Here is a 13,606-nt window from a genome sequence, read left to right on the forward strand (position 1 = left end):
AGTTTTAGTGAACGTAAATAGTTTTTGGTTTTCTACATGCTTATAAGACCTTGTTAAAAATAGTAATAAACTTATTTTCATTTGTTTAGATTTGTTTACATTAATTTAATGTTTTCATACATATAGTTAGAAAAGAGTGAGGTGTGGACATGTGTGAATTTGTGTGAACTAGTGTAGGTATGTATGGACTAGTGTGTACATGGGTGGAGTTAATTAATATTTACACATGAAGTTTAGGCTAGATACATGTAGGAGTTCTACTATAAATACCCATGTATGCTAGCCATTTGGAGCAACTATAGTTGAATAGAAATCATCCTTTCCTCCACCTCTCTAATAGTGAATTTGTGAGTGTTTGTTTAGTTGTCTTGCTCTCCCAAAAAATTTCTAACATTTGGTATCAGAGCTTTTGTGTTAAGAGACAACCAAACTTGGAGAAAAGACGACAAACACTAATGGAACACCATTCCAAGTTCCTATGCTCACAAAAGAGAACTATGGGATTGGTGTATTCGAATGAAGGCCTTGCTTGGTGCTTATGATGTTTGGGAACCGGTAGAGTCTGGAGTTGATGAAGCGGAAGATGCTGCAGCCACAAATAAGAAAGATCAAAAGGCACTCACTCTCATCCATCAAGGTTTGGATGATAAGATATTCGAGAAGGTTGCAAATGCGACAACCTCCAAGCAAGCATGGGACATTCTTCAAACTTCTTTTAAAGGTTTGGACAAAGTGAAAAAGGTTCATCTCCAGACCTTAATAGGAGTGTTTGAATCATTGCATATGAAAGAAAATGAATCTGTTTCAGATTACATTTCAAGAGTTTTGGCTATTGTCAATCAAATGAACAGATATGGTGAAGAATTGAAGGATGATTACTACTAAAAAATCAGGTTTTAGCGACGGACAAATTCTGTAGCTAAACAGAAAAATTCGTCGCTAATCTCATTTAGCGACAGATTATCAAGAAATTCTGCTAGCTATGAGAGTTTTAATAGATTAGCGATGACATTCATAGCTAATTCCAGTTTTTTTAGTAGCGGATAGGGTCGTTGCAAAAATACTACGATCCCTAGATTCAAAATTTGATTATATTGTTGTTGCTATTGAAGAGCCCAAAGACTTGGACACCATGACCATAGACGAACTTTCGAGTTCTTTGAAAGCCATGAAGAAAAATTGAAGAAACCAAAAGAAGAATCAATTGAAAAGGCATTCCAAGCAAAACATTCCTTCAAGGAGAAAGATGAAAGGCGTGGTTCACAGCAAAGAGGTCGTGGAAATGGAAGAGGTCGTGGTAGAGGAGGAAGAGGTGGTAGTCAATCACCAAATAGAGACAATAAAAGCCAAGACTATAGTCAAAGAAGAGGTCGTGGAAGAGGCAAAGGATGGAGACAAAATCAAGGAAGGTATGCCAAATCGAATGTTGAATGTTATACTTGTCTTAAATTTGAATATTTTTTCCGGGAATGTAAAGATAAATTCGGAGGAGAAAAATAACTTTGTGGAGAGGAAAAATAAAGATGAAGATGCCACTCTACTTCTTGCATACAAAGGAGAAGAAAGTCTGGAAAAGAACAAATGGTACCTTGACTCTGGTGCAAGTAGTCATATCTATGGAAAGAAAACTTTGTTTGTAGAGCTTAAGGAGCTGAATGGTGGCCCAATCACTTTTGGAGTCTCTTCACGAGTTCAAATCAAAGGAAAAGGTACAATTTTAATTCGCGTAAAATATGGAAGTCATCAATTAATGTCCAATGTTTTGTATGTGCCGGAGATAAAAAGTAATATTTTAAGTTTGGGACAACTTTTGGAGAAAAATTATGACACTCATTTGAAAGACAAAAAGTTATATATTAAATATGAAAAAGGAAGATTGTTAGCCAAAGTACCTATGGCTAATAATAAAATGTTCATCTTATATCTTCAAAATGATGTTCCAAGGTGCTTGCTTTCATGTGCCAAAGATTTATCTTGGCTTTGGCGTATGAGATTTGGTCACTTGAATTTTGATAGCCTAAGGTTGATGAAGAAGGAAAGCATGGTTAATGGATTGCCAACAATTTATCATCCCAACCAATTTTGTGAAGGATGTCTCTTTGGAAAGCAAGAAAGGAAAAGAGTTCCTAAAGAGTCTTTAACAAGAGCAAGATGCCCTCTCGAGTTAATTCACATGGATGTGTGCAGACCTATTAAGCCATCTTCACTTGTTAATAGTAATTAATTTTTACTTTTCATTGATGATTTTTCTCGAAAAACTTGAGTTTATTTTTTGAAGGCAAAATCGGAGGTGTTTGAAACCTTCAAAAAGTTTAAGAGCATGGTGGAGAAGCTGTCACGACCCCAAATACCGGTCGTGATGGCGCCTATCATATTACTAGGAAAGCCAAACCAACCATGTAATCACAACCCTTTTTCATTTAATAAGCCATTTTCTAACACGGGTTTAAGTACCAATTTTCATAATAAGCATTTAAAAGCAACAGAATATATGCGAAAGTCGAATAAACATGAAATTACACAACCCCAAATATCTGGTGTCACGAGTCTAGAGCCTCTATTACATAACTAACTGTCTGATACAACATAAGTCTAGAAAATGCGGAAAAGAACAAGATAGGGAGGAGAAAACAGGGTTGCGGATGCCATGCAGCTACCTTGCAATCTCCATCAAACACTGGATCAGCTGAGGACCTTCACTTTGCCGCTCGAGCACCTGGATCTGCACACAAGGTGCAGGGAGTAATATAAGTACGCCAACTCAGTATGTAACTAAAGTAAATAAGAACTGAAAGCAGTGACGAGCAATTAAAAATCATATAACCGAATAAACAATAGGATAACAGATCAACTTTACAATTTAAAACTAGTTCCATCATAAAATCAACATTTTCAGTTTAAACACTTGAAATCATATACTTAGCAATTTTTCCAACAAAGGATTATTTTGTAAGAAGAGTGAAATCAGTAAAAATATCATAACTGCGCCCCTCGGGCAAGGAATCACTCAGAATATGGCCTCTCAGGAAGCCTCTCAGTCACTTGTGACTCAACTCTCATCACTCAGTACTCACTTTCAGCACTCAGGCTCATTAATATCTCATAATAATAGAAATCATAGTAACCGTTGTGGCGTGCAGCCCGATCCATAATTTATAGTCGACTACGCTCACTGGGGGTGTACAGACTCCGTAGGGGCTTCTACAGGCCAAGCGTCATATCGCTGTGGCGCGCAGCCCGATCCAATATATATATATATATATATATATATATATATATATATATATATATATATCGCTGCGGCGTGCAACCCGATCCATAACTCACATATATATAAATATCCTCACAATTAGGTTCTCAACTTCTCTTAGTCATTATCCTCACAGCCTCTCGGGCACAATAGTGAAAATTAGGGAACTCGGTCCAAACAGTCCTCTCATTTAGAAAAAACTAGTTTTAAACATTTAAATAGGTAAAACATGACCGAGGATATGCTTTTAGCAAGTAAAGTGAGGAGAAACAATCAAAATGCCCCTAAGGGTCTTTACAGGTCGGCGCAAGTCCCCAAACATGACATACATCCCATATTACAATATAAATGACAAAAATACGAAATAATATAAGATTTCCAATCAAATACGCGGCTTAATAGTCGCTACGAAACGGACCAAGTCACAATCCCTATTGGTGCACATCCACACGCTCGTCATCTAGCATGTGCGTCACCGCATTTATCGAAACAAGTCGAATACCGGGATTTTGTACCCTCAGTTCCAGAATTACAATGGTTACTTACCTTAAACCTGTGAAAATATTACTTCACGATGCCCTTGCCCCTTGAATCGGCCTCCACTCACGTCGTATCTATCCAAAATCAGAATCGCGGCGTCAAAATATGCTAAGGGAACGAAGCCCAAGCGAAACCAATCAAATAATACCGAAAATCCTGAAATTAGCCAAACCCGACCCTTGGGCCCATGTCTCAAAACTCGATAAAAGTCACATCAACGGAATCCTTATCCTCCCACGAGTCCTTACATACCATGAACACTGAAATCGGAGTCCAAATGACCCCTCAAATTCTCATTTAAAATCTCTTAATCTCAAGCCTTAATTCCTCAATTTTAGGCTTAGATTCCATGATTTATTAGGTAGATTTCATGATAGAATCGAGTTTTAAGTCCAAAATTCTTACCTCTAAGTGATTCCCCTTGAATCCCTCTTCAATCTCCTTCAATAAGCTCCAAAAATGACCAAAAATGGAAGAAATAAGCCTCAAATTCACGGACAAGACGACCTTTTAAACCTTCTGCCCGAGCCTAAATTCCTTCATCACGATCGCAGGACATCCTTCGTGATCGCGAAGCACAAACTCTCAGCTCCCAAAATTAACCATGTGCGAACGTGTAAAGTTCCAACTCTGCAATAGCTGAAACCAAAATCTGTAATTTTTTTCAACTTAAAATGATCCATTCAACCCTTCGAAACTCACCCGAAACCCCCGGGACCTCAACCAAAGGCACCAACATAACCCAAAACCTTATTCAAACTTGTACCAATCTTCAAAACAACTCAAACAACATCAAATCAACCAAAACACATCGGATTCAAACCTAAGTTTCCAAAATCTTCCGAATTTCGCTTTTGATCAAAAACCCAACCAAACCACACCCGAATGACCTGAAATTTTGCACACACAACCCAAATGACACAACGGAACTACTGAAACTCTTGGAATTCCTTTCCGACCTCTATATCAAAATATCACCTACCAACCAAAAATCGACAAAAATCCACTCTTGCCAATTCAAGCTAAATCTACTCCGGACCTCTAAAACTCATTCTGATCACGTTCCTAAATCCCAAATCACCTCCCGAAGCTAAACGAATCATAAAAACTCACATCCAAGCCCTCTAATACATAAGTCAACATCCGGTTGACTTTTCCAACTAAACCTTCCTCAAAAGACACTAAGTGCCTCAAACCTTACCAAATCTTTTCCGAACCCTAACCAATCAACCCGATCACATATAAAACCATTATACAAAGTAATTAGAAGCAAAAATAGAGGAAACGAAACGGTAACTCATAAGACGACTGGCCGGGTCGTCACATCCTCCCCAACTTAAACAAACGTTCATCCTCGAACGAGTCAAGAAACATACCTGAAGCCTCAAACAGGTAAGGATTTCTGCTCCGCATCTCTCGCTTGATCTCCCAGGTAGCCTCCTCCATGGTCCGACCTCTCCACTACACTTTCACTAAAGCTATATCCTTTGATCTCAACTTTCGAACCTAATGACCCAAAATAGCTACTAGCTCCACATCATAAGTCAAATCATCATCCAACTGAACCGTGTTGAAGTCCAAAACATGAGACGAATCCCCAATATATATCCGGAGCATAGAAACATTAAATACTAGATCCACACTCGACAAGCTGGGTGGCAAGGCAAGCTCATAAGCCACCTCCCCAATCCTCCGAAGCACCTCAAAAGGCCCAATAAATCGAGGACTCAATTTTCCTTTCTTTCCAAATCTCATAACACCCTTCATGGGTGAAACCTTCAACAGACCTTCTCACCAACCATGTAGGATACATCCTGAACCTTCCTGTCAGCATAGCTCTTCTATCTCGACTGCGCTGTATGAAGTCTCTTTTGAATCACCTTCACCTTTTCTAAAGCATCATACACCAAGTCTGTCCCCAATAGCCTAGCCTTACCGGGCTCGAACCAACCAACTGGAGATCTATACCACCTCCCATACAAAGCCTCATACGGAGCCATCTAAATACTCAATTGGTAGTTGTTGTTATAAGTAAACTCTGCAAGCGGTAGAAACCGATCCTATGACCCTCCAAGATCGATGACACAAGCACGTAACATGTCCTCAAATATCTGAATAATGTGCTCGGAGTGCCCGTCCGTCTGAGGGTGAAAAGTTGTGCTCAACTCAACCTGAGTACCTAACTCTCGCTGCACAGACCTCCAAAACTGTAAAGTAAACTAAGTGCCCCTATCTAAAATGATGGAAATTGGGACACCATGAAAACGGAGAATCTCTCGGATATCTCTACTAATCGCTCTGAAGAATAGCTAGTACACATAGGAATGAAGTGTGTGGACTTGGTCAGTCAATCCACAATCACACAAATAGCATCGAACTTTCTCAAAACCCGTGGAAGTCCAACAACAAAGTCCATAGTATCCTCTCCCACTTCCACTCAGAAATATCCATCTACCGAAGTAAGTCACCCAGTCTCTGATGCTCATATTTGACCTGCTGACAATTGAGACACCGAGCTACAAATCCCACAATGTCTTTCTTCATTCTTCTCCACCAATAATGCTACCTCAAATCCTGATACATCTTCGCGGCACTCGGATAAATGGAATACCACGAGCTATGGGCCTCCTCTAGAATCTACTCTCGAAGCCCATCTACATTGGGCACGTATACCGGACCTGCATCCTCAACACCCAATTATCACCAATAGTCACTTCTCTGGCATCATCATTATGAACTATGTCCTTAAGGACAAGCAAATGCGGATCATTATACTGGCGCTTTCTGATGCGATCATATAAGGAAGACCGAGAAACCATGCAAGCCAATACCCGACTGGGCTCTGAAATATCCAACCTCACGAATCGATTTGCCAAGGAGTGAACATCAACTGCAAGAGGTCTCTCCCCAATTGGAATATATGCCAAAATCCCCATACTAACTGCCTTTCGGCTCAAAGCATCGGCCACCACATTGGCCTTCCTCAGATGGTATAATATAGTGATATCATAATCCTTGAGCAACTCCAATCACCTCTGCTGCCTCAAATTGTGATCCTTCTATTTGAACAAGTGCTGGAAGCTACGATGATCAGTAAACACCTCACAAGACACACCATACAAGTAATGCCTCCAAATCTTCAACGCGTGGCAGCCAACTACAAATCATGAATGGGTTAGTTCTTCTCATAGGGCTTTAACTGATGAGAAGCATAAGAAATAACTCTACCCTCCTGCATCAAAACACAACCAATACCCACTCTCGGTGCATCACCATACACGATATATGAACCAGAAGCTGATGATAAAACTAACACTGGAGCTGTGGTCAAAGCTGTCTTGAGCTTCTGAAAGCTCTTCTCACACTCGTCCGACCATACAAATGAAGCACCCTTCTGAGTCAATTTGGTCAAGGGTGATGCGATAGATGAGAATCCCTGAACAAACAGGCGATAATAGCATGCCAAACCAAGAAAAAAAAGAATCTCTGTGGTTGAGGACGGTCTGTGCCAACTCTGAACCACCTCAATCTTCTTCGGATAAACCTGAATACCCTTGCTGGACACCATGTGCCCCAAGAAAGCCACTGAACTAAGCCAAAACTCACACTTCGAGAATTTTGCTTAAAGTTTCTCCTCCCTCAATCTCTGCAACACAACTCTCAAATGTTTCGCGTGCTCCTCCTCACTACGTGAATACAATAGAATATAATCAATGATGACCATGACAAATGAATCGAGATAAGGCCGAAACACGTTGTTCATCAAATGCATGAATGTTGCTAGGGCATTGGTCAGCCCAAAAGACATCACCAAGAACTCATAATGACCATAACAGGTCCTGAAAGTTGTCTTAAGAATATCCAAGTCCCTGATCTTCAACTGGTGATAACCCGAACGGAGATCAATCTTAGAGAACACTCTCTCTCCCTGAAACTGGTCAAACAAATCATCAATGCGAGGCAAGGGATACTTGTTCTTAATTGTTACTTTGTTCAACTGCCTATAATCAATGCACATTCTCATAGTGCCATCCTTCTTCTTCACAAATAGAACCGGTGCACCCCAAGGTAACACACTAGGCCAAATGAACCCCTTATCAAGGAGTTCCTGAAGCTACTCTTTTAACTCCTTTAACTTCACGGGTGCCATACAATACGGCATAATAGAAATGGGCTGAGTGCCCGGCACCAGGTCAATACCAAAATCAATATGCCTGTCTGGTGGCATGCCCGACAGGTCTGCGTGAAACACATCGGGAAAATCCCTTACAACTGGTACAAAATCAATACTGGGAGCCTCGGCTGCAACATCCCTCACAAAGGCTAGACACGAAAGACATCTGTTTCCAACCATACACTAGGCCTTCAAGAATGAGATCACTTTGCTGGGAACATAATCAGTCAAACCTCACCACTCAATCTGTGGCACACCCGGTATAGCCAATGTGACTGTCTTGGTATGACAGTCCAGAATAGCACGATACGGATGTGAGCACGTGATTTTTGTTTTCGCGACAATCACTCCAAAAGAAACAAAATAATAGCAGTTTGGTCTTGCTGCACAATTTTTCGGATTTTACGTGGAATTTTCGGTATTTATTTGTGATCTTCCCCTTTTGTATTTTTATCAAAACAAAATATATGTGTCGTGTGTAAAAATATAAAGTGATGTTATTTTTTTAATTGTGTGATTAATTGTTTGTTTAATGTTTTTATTAGTGTTGTTTAATTTAATTAAGGGTTTAAAGAGGAAAAGGGATTTCGGATTGGGCCAGTCCAATAAGACAAGCCCAAACTAAATTATCCGGTCCAGTCCAGTTCGGCCCCAGGAGTATCCCAAACGACGTCATTTGGGCCGTGCTTGATCTGGGCCGTTGATCTCAGAATGATCAACGACCAAGATCACATACCCCATACCCACGAACAGATCCGACCCATTCTACCCGAACCAACCGTGACCTTTAGTAAGCTAAACGACACCGTTTCATTTAAACTTCCAGATCCAGGCCGTTGATCTCGATTGATCTAACGGCTGAGATCAAGTCATCCACCCCATATATAAGCTTTCCACTCATACCCCACCCCCCTATACAAATACCCCTCCTTCGTCCTCATCCTTTCCAATAGACCCAAACCTCAGAACCCTAGCTGCCCCCTTTCCCCTCACCATTAATCCCGGCGGCATGGACGCCGGTGACCCCCACTTTAACACGATAGATGCACCTCACCACCCTGAACCCAAATCCACCAACCGCTTAGCTCGAATCCCCTCCCACCTTCTTGAATCTTCATTTGAAGATTCGAGTTGGACCTCGACTTACACCGATCTACCCCAGCTTCACCCCAGACAGTCCCCGGACCTCCCTTGTGACCAAACCATGCTTGGTTTGGTCCGAGTCTAACCGTGGAAACCCAAATCCCAAATCTGTCATCTAGGAACCCTAGAAACCCCGGGCCTGGTTTGTGTCCGTTTGAGCCAAGTGATTAGGGTCTAATGGACCTTAATCGAAGTGTTCTCAGTTGAGAACACTTCGATTAAAGTCCGTTCAACCCCAAGAAGGGTCTATTCAAACACGAGCTAAGGTTTTCTGATTTTTAAGGCTTTAGGTAATTTTTGTTTTCTTTATCAGTTTATTTTGTCTGCTACAATTGAATGTCTGTTCATATGTTTTGTTTAATTCATGTTATTGAATTTTTGTCGACTGTTGTTATCCACCTTACCCGGACCTCTGTATTTGGCCAAGTTCTTTCCATTTACTGATCATGTGTATGTGTGTAAGCTTTACAATCAATTGAATTTAAATTCGATTGAATCAATTCTCCAGTACAATTTTTGCTTAGTCAGTGCAATTTGAATTGCATGTTTGATACTGTTAGATTTCTGATCATGGTCTTTGATTGTATATGTTATAATTAGTATAGTCGATTCGATACGTGTCGTCGAATAGTTTCAGCTGTTTGAATGATAACAATTTGATATGTTCTTGCTGAACATTGTTTGAATCAAAATTGAGAATCGAGTATAGCTACTTATAGTTGTTAATTTGAATCAGAAATCTAAGGATTTGGTTTGTAGTTGCAGTCTGAATTGGTGGCATGTGCACTTGTGCACAACATGTGCATAAAGGCCCTTTTTAGAGTTTAAAATAACTTGACAGCATATGTTGTCAGGTTATATTCTTGCTGCCTATGTCTGCTTTTAGTTTAATAAGCTGATTAAAAGGGCTGTCAGGAATCTCATGGGAGGTTTTCATATTTTAAAATGTTGAGTGAAAAAACAGCAAGAAAGGAGGGGGTTCTGATATGTTTAACAGACTAAAAGGGGCCGATGTTAGGCTATAAAGGGAGGAGAACTTCCATTAGTTGGGGGAGGAACTCAGACAGATTTTGAGACTGGAAATTGACATCGAATTTTAAAAGGAGAGGAAAACATCTTTGAGGAGAAAAATAGAGAGGCATATACAGATATACATTGAGAGAGGCATAAAACAAAAAATACATAAGCTTTTCTTCTCATTACTGTCTTGATTTTACTGATTTCGATTTGCTTGATCAATACTGATTTCTTCCAAGTCTCGACAAAGTTTACTGGTTGTGGTTCGCATTGGTTTGTTTCCTAGATTTGGTCTGTCTTGGACTTCTATTTCTACTGCACTGTTTGCTGCTGTCATTTTGCCATTTTTCCATCGGCCATAGTTGTATCTTGCACTGGGACTTGTTCTTGTTTGTTACCTGCTGTTACTGCTGCTGTTTGGTATTGCTCCTATTGCTACTGACTTACCTGCTTCTTATATTATATTCAACATCCAGGTACACACTAGAACTCCGCTTTGATGTAACAATGAAAGCATGAAATAAAAGATACGCGGGAGTTTAATCGTTCGTTGCTGCATTTACAGTTTTATAAACGTTATTAGATTTGTGTAACCTATTTAGTTTGCAACTCAATGAAGAACACATAGGGTAGCCTGTACTTAATTGAAGTTTAGTGTGCTTAAAATTGTGATTTCAGTTATCTAGTTGGTTGTATGATAAAGAATGCGTGAGTGGTTGACATACGGATAATTAGATTTCCTTTCAGCTATATTTTGTATATATAGGGCAGAATGTTTTAACCCTGCAGAATACAATGTAGTTTATTAATCTTTTGAGTTCTAACTTTATCGGATCTCATTAGGCAGTTTACATGACCACGTTCGAACCCTATTAGTAGCAGTTTCCGATAGTCAATTCTACTGACTTAGTTTAAATAAGTTAGTTTAAATTCAGGATTGAAGAACATTTTAACGTAGGTTTTGGCAGTTTTATTAATCTTGTATATTAATATCCTCTAGCGAATTAAAAGCATGTTCATCCATGAAATAAGGCACGAAACAATTCACGTCTCATAAACAACTAATCAGATAATCAAATAAGAATCCGAAGTTGGTCAAGCATGTAATTTAATTAGCGTGTACTTTTCCTTCTTTCATTTTTCTCAAAGATAAACACAAAAAAAAATGTAGTCGCCATTAGGTTTATCCTTTCATATAATGAGACGAGCCTCGCCAAATAAAAATGTAAATTGCGGGGCCCTCAATAATTAACCATAATAAATACTTAGAATTCGGGATGGACTGTTTAGTGAATTTCACTGCCTTCCCCAAAGATAATAACGCGTTAGACTCTTTAGGCGCGACTCAATTGAAATTTCATTCTTAATTTCGGGTGCGCATTTATGTGACCCAAATTCAAATCTCAACGGAGTCGAAATGTGTTAACAACCACGGGTGCATTGATTGTGACGTGGTTCGAGATGCATTTTCACGACGTTGCAATTCTATAAAAATAAACGATAATAATAAAAGCGGTCTAAACTTCATAAAAGCACGTAAGTCACAACATGTATTTAAATCAGATATTTAGTCATTATAACAATTTAAGCTACCGTGCTAGAACCACGGGATTCGAGGGTGCCTAACACCTTCCCTCGGGTCAACAGAATTCCTTACTTAGAATTTCTGGTTCGCAGACTTCATTTGGAAAAGTTGAAAATTTCCTCGATTTGGGATTCAAGATAAACCGGTGACTTGGGACACCAAAAAGCCAAACCTTTCCCAAGTGGAGAATCTGAATTAAATAAATAATCCCATTTCGAATATTGTCACTTAAATTGGAAAAAAACTCCCCTCGCGCATTTTAACCCGTCGGGGCGGGCGCGAAAAGGAGGTGTGACAGCTCTGGCGACTCTGCTGGGGACTAGCTCACCCAGAACCACTTGTTCAGGGTTCAAGAATTCGAGCTTAGAATAATTGTTATATTTGGTTTTATTATCTGATATTTATTACATGTTTTGATACAACGTGCTGAATGTTGTCTTTTACCGCTTTGATATTATCTGAACTGTATATAAACTGTGCCGAAACCCTTCTCTTCTTACCTCCGGGGAGAAGCTCGCTGGTCGAGACTTCCTATTCTGTTAGTGTCAATACCTGAAATAAGAAAGAGGCCGGACAAGTTACAAAGCCGGACGATCTCGCGGGTCCCTGGTACGTAGCCCCCTCCTCGACCCGAGTTGTCCGCTCGGGTACACAGTCTAGAACATATACTCAGGTTATAAACCTACTATAACGAGACTTCATGTCGGATCCCTAGTAGGAACGCTTATTTGCATCATGTTCCATTTGACATAGGGGACTCAACACAGGGGTTGGGTCCATCTAGGACAGACAACTTGAAATGAAAAGACCATCCTGCTGCATCCCGTTTGTTTTGCGCATTTACTTGCTTCGGATCTGCATGTTGACCGGTTCCTAAAAAAAGGAAAACTTAAAAAGGGAAGAAAAATAGTAGTGTAGGGGAGATAAGTACTTATTTTGAAAAAAATAAAACCAATGTCCAAGTAATGTCAAAACCTCACCGATATCTTTTTTTTTTTTTAAATAAAAAATTTGCCTTTTAGTTTGATTTATTAGAAGTCCAAAAAATGCTATTTAGCAGTCCTTGAGAATATTTTCTTTATCTCTTTTTGAAAGAAAAATAAAAAAAACTATAATAATAATATATAAAAATCAAAAAAATACTTTCTTGCTTTTTCTTTTAAAAATTGTATTCCAAAAGAAAGGGGTTTAATTAATTTACTTTTATTTCACGAGGTACCGAACTACGCCGGTTTGATTCTCACCGGATGTGAGATACGTAGGCAACCCCCATCGGGTTCAACCCATTTTTTTTGCTAAGATAGCCAAAACCAACAAAACAAAAAAATGTGTCAAAATAAGTAGCCGAATGTTCCCAAAAGGGACACCGGAAGGCTGACTTTGCATAAACAGCCACCTTTTGGGTCGTTATTTGTCCAATTGACCCACACAGCTTTAAAATCTTCATCCCCGAATTGTTGAAAGGCCATGTTCGAAAACTTGACCCTTCTTGTAAAATATTTTTGAGTCAAGTTATTTTTGTTAAAATCACCCTAATAAATGTGCAGGATGAGCACGATGCAAAATGAACATTTTTCAATAATGACCAAAATCCCTGTCAAGTTACGGCTATGGTGGAATGATTTAGGTGCTGAGGGGCAAAACGAGGTCAAGAAATATCTGAAAGGTCTCACGGGTTTACTGGAAATCCTGCCTCGAGGGGATATCATAAGAGCTTTGGTTACCTACTGGGACCCAGCACACAATGTTTTCCATTTCTCCGATTTTGAACTCACCCCGACTCTGGAAGAAATGGCTGGGTACATCGGGAACGCTGAACTTCCGTTAAGGCAAAAATACCTAGTCACCCCAAGAGCCGTCACGGTACATCGATTCCTGGACTCGCTAAAAATACCCA

The 13,606-nt window shown here is 39.7% G+C and overlaps 1 protein-coding gene across 1 annotated transcript; it reads left to right on the plus strand.

Annotated features, from left to right (window-relative positions):
* Positions 1–516: 516 nt before the first annotated feature.
* On the plus strand, positions 517–885 carry LOC142174314 (uncharacterized). The gene has a single exon (XM_075240096.1). The coding sequence runs from the start codon at positions 517–519 to the stop codon at positions 883–885; it is 369 nt and encodes a 122-aa protein (XP_075096197.1).
* Positions 886–13,606: the final 12,721 nt, after the last annotated feature.

This window comes from Nicotiana tabacum, chromosome 20 (genome assembly GCF_000715075.1).
Source record: "Nicotiana tabacum cultivar K326 chromosome 20, ASM71507v2, whole genome shotgun sequence".
Classification (NCBI taxonomy): Eukaryota; Viridiplantae; Streptophyta; class Magnoliopsida; order Solanales; family Solanaceae; genus Nicotiana; species Nicotiana tabacum.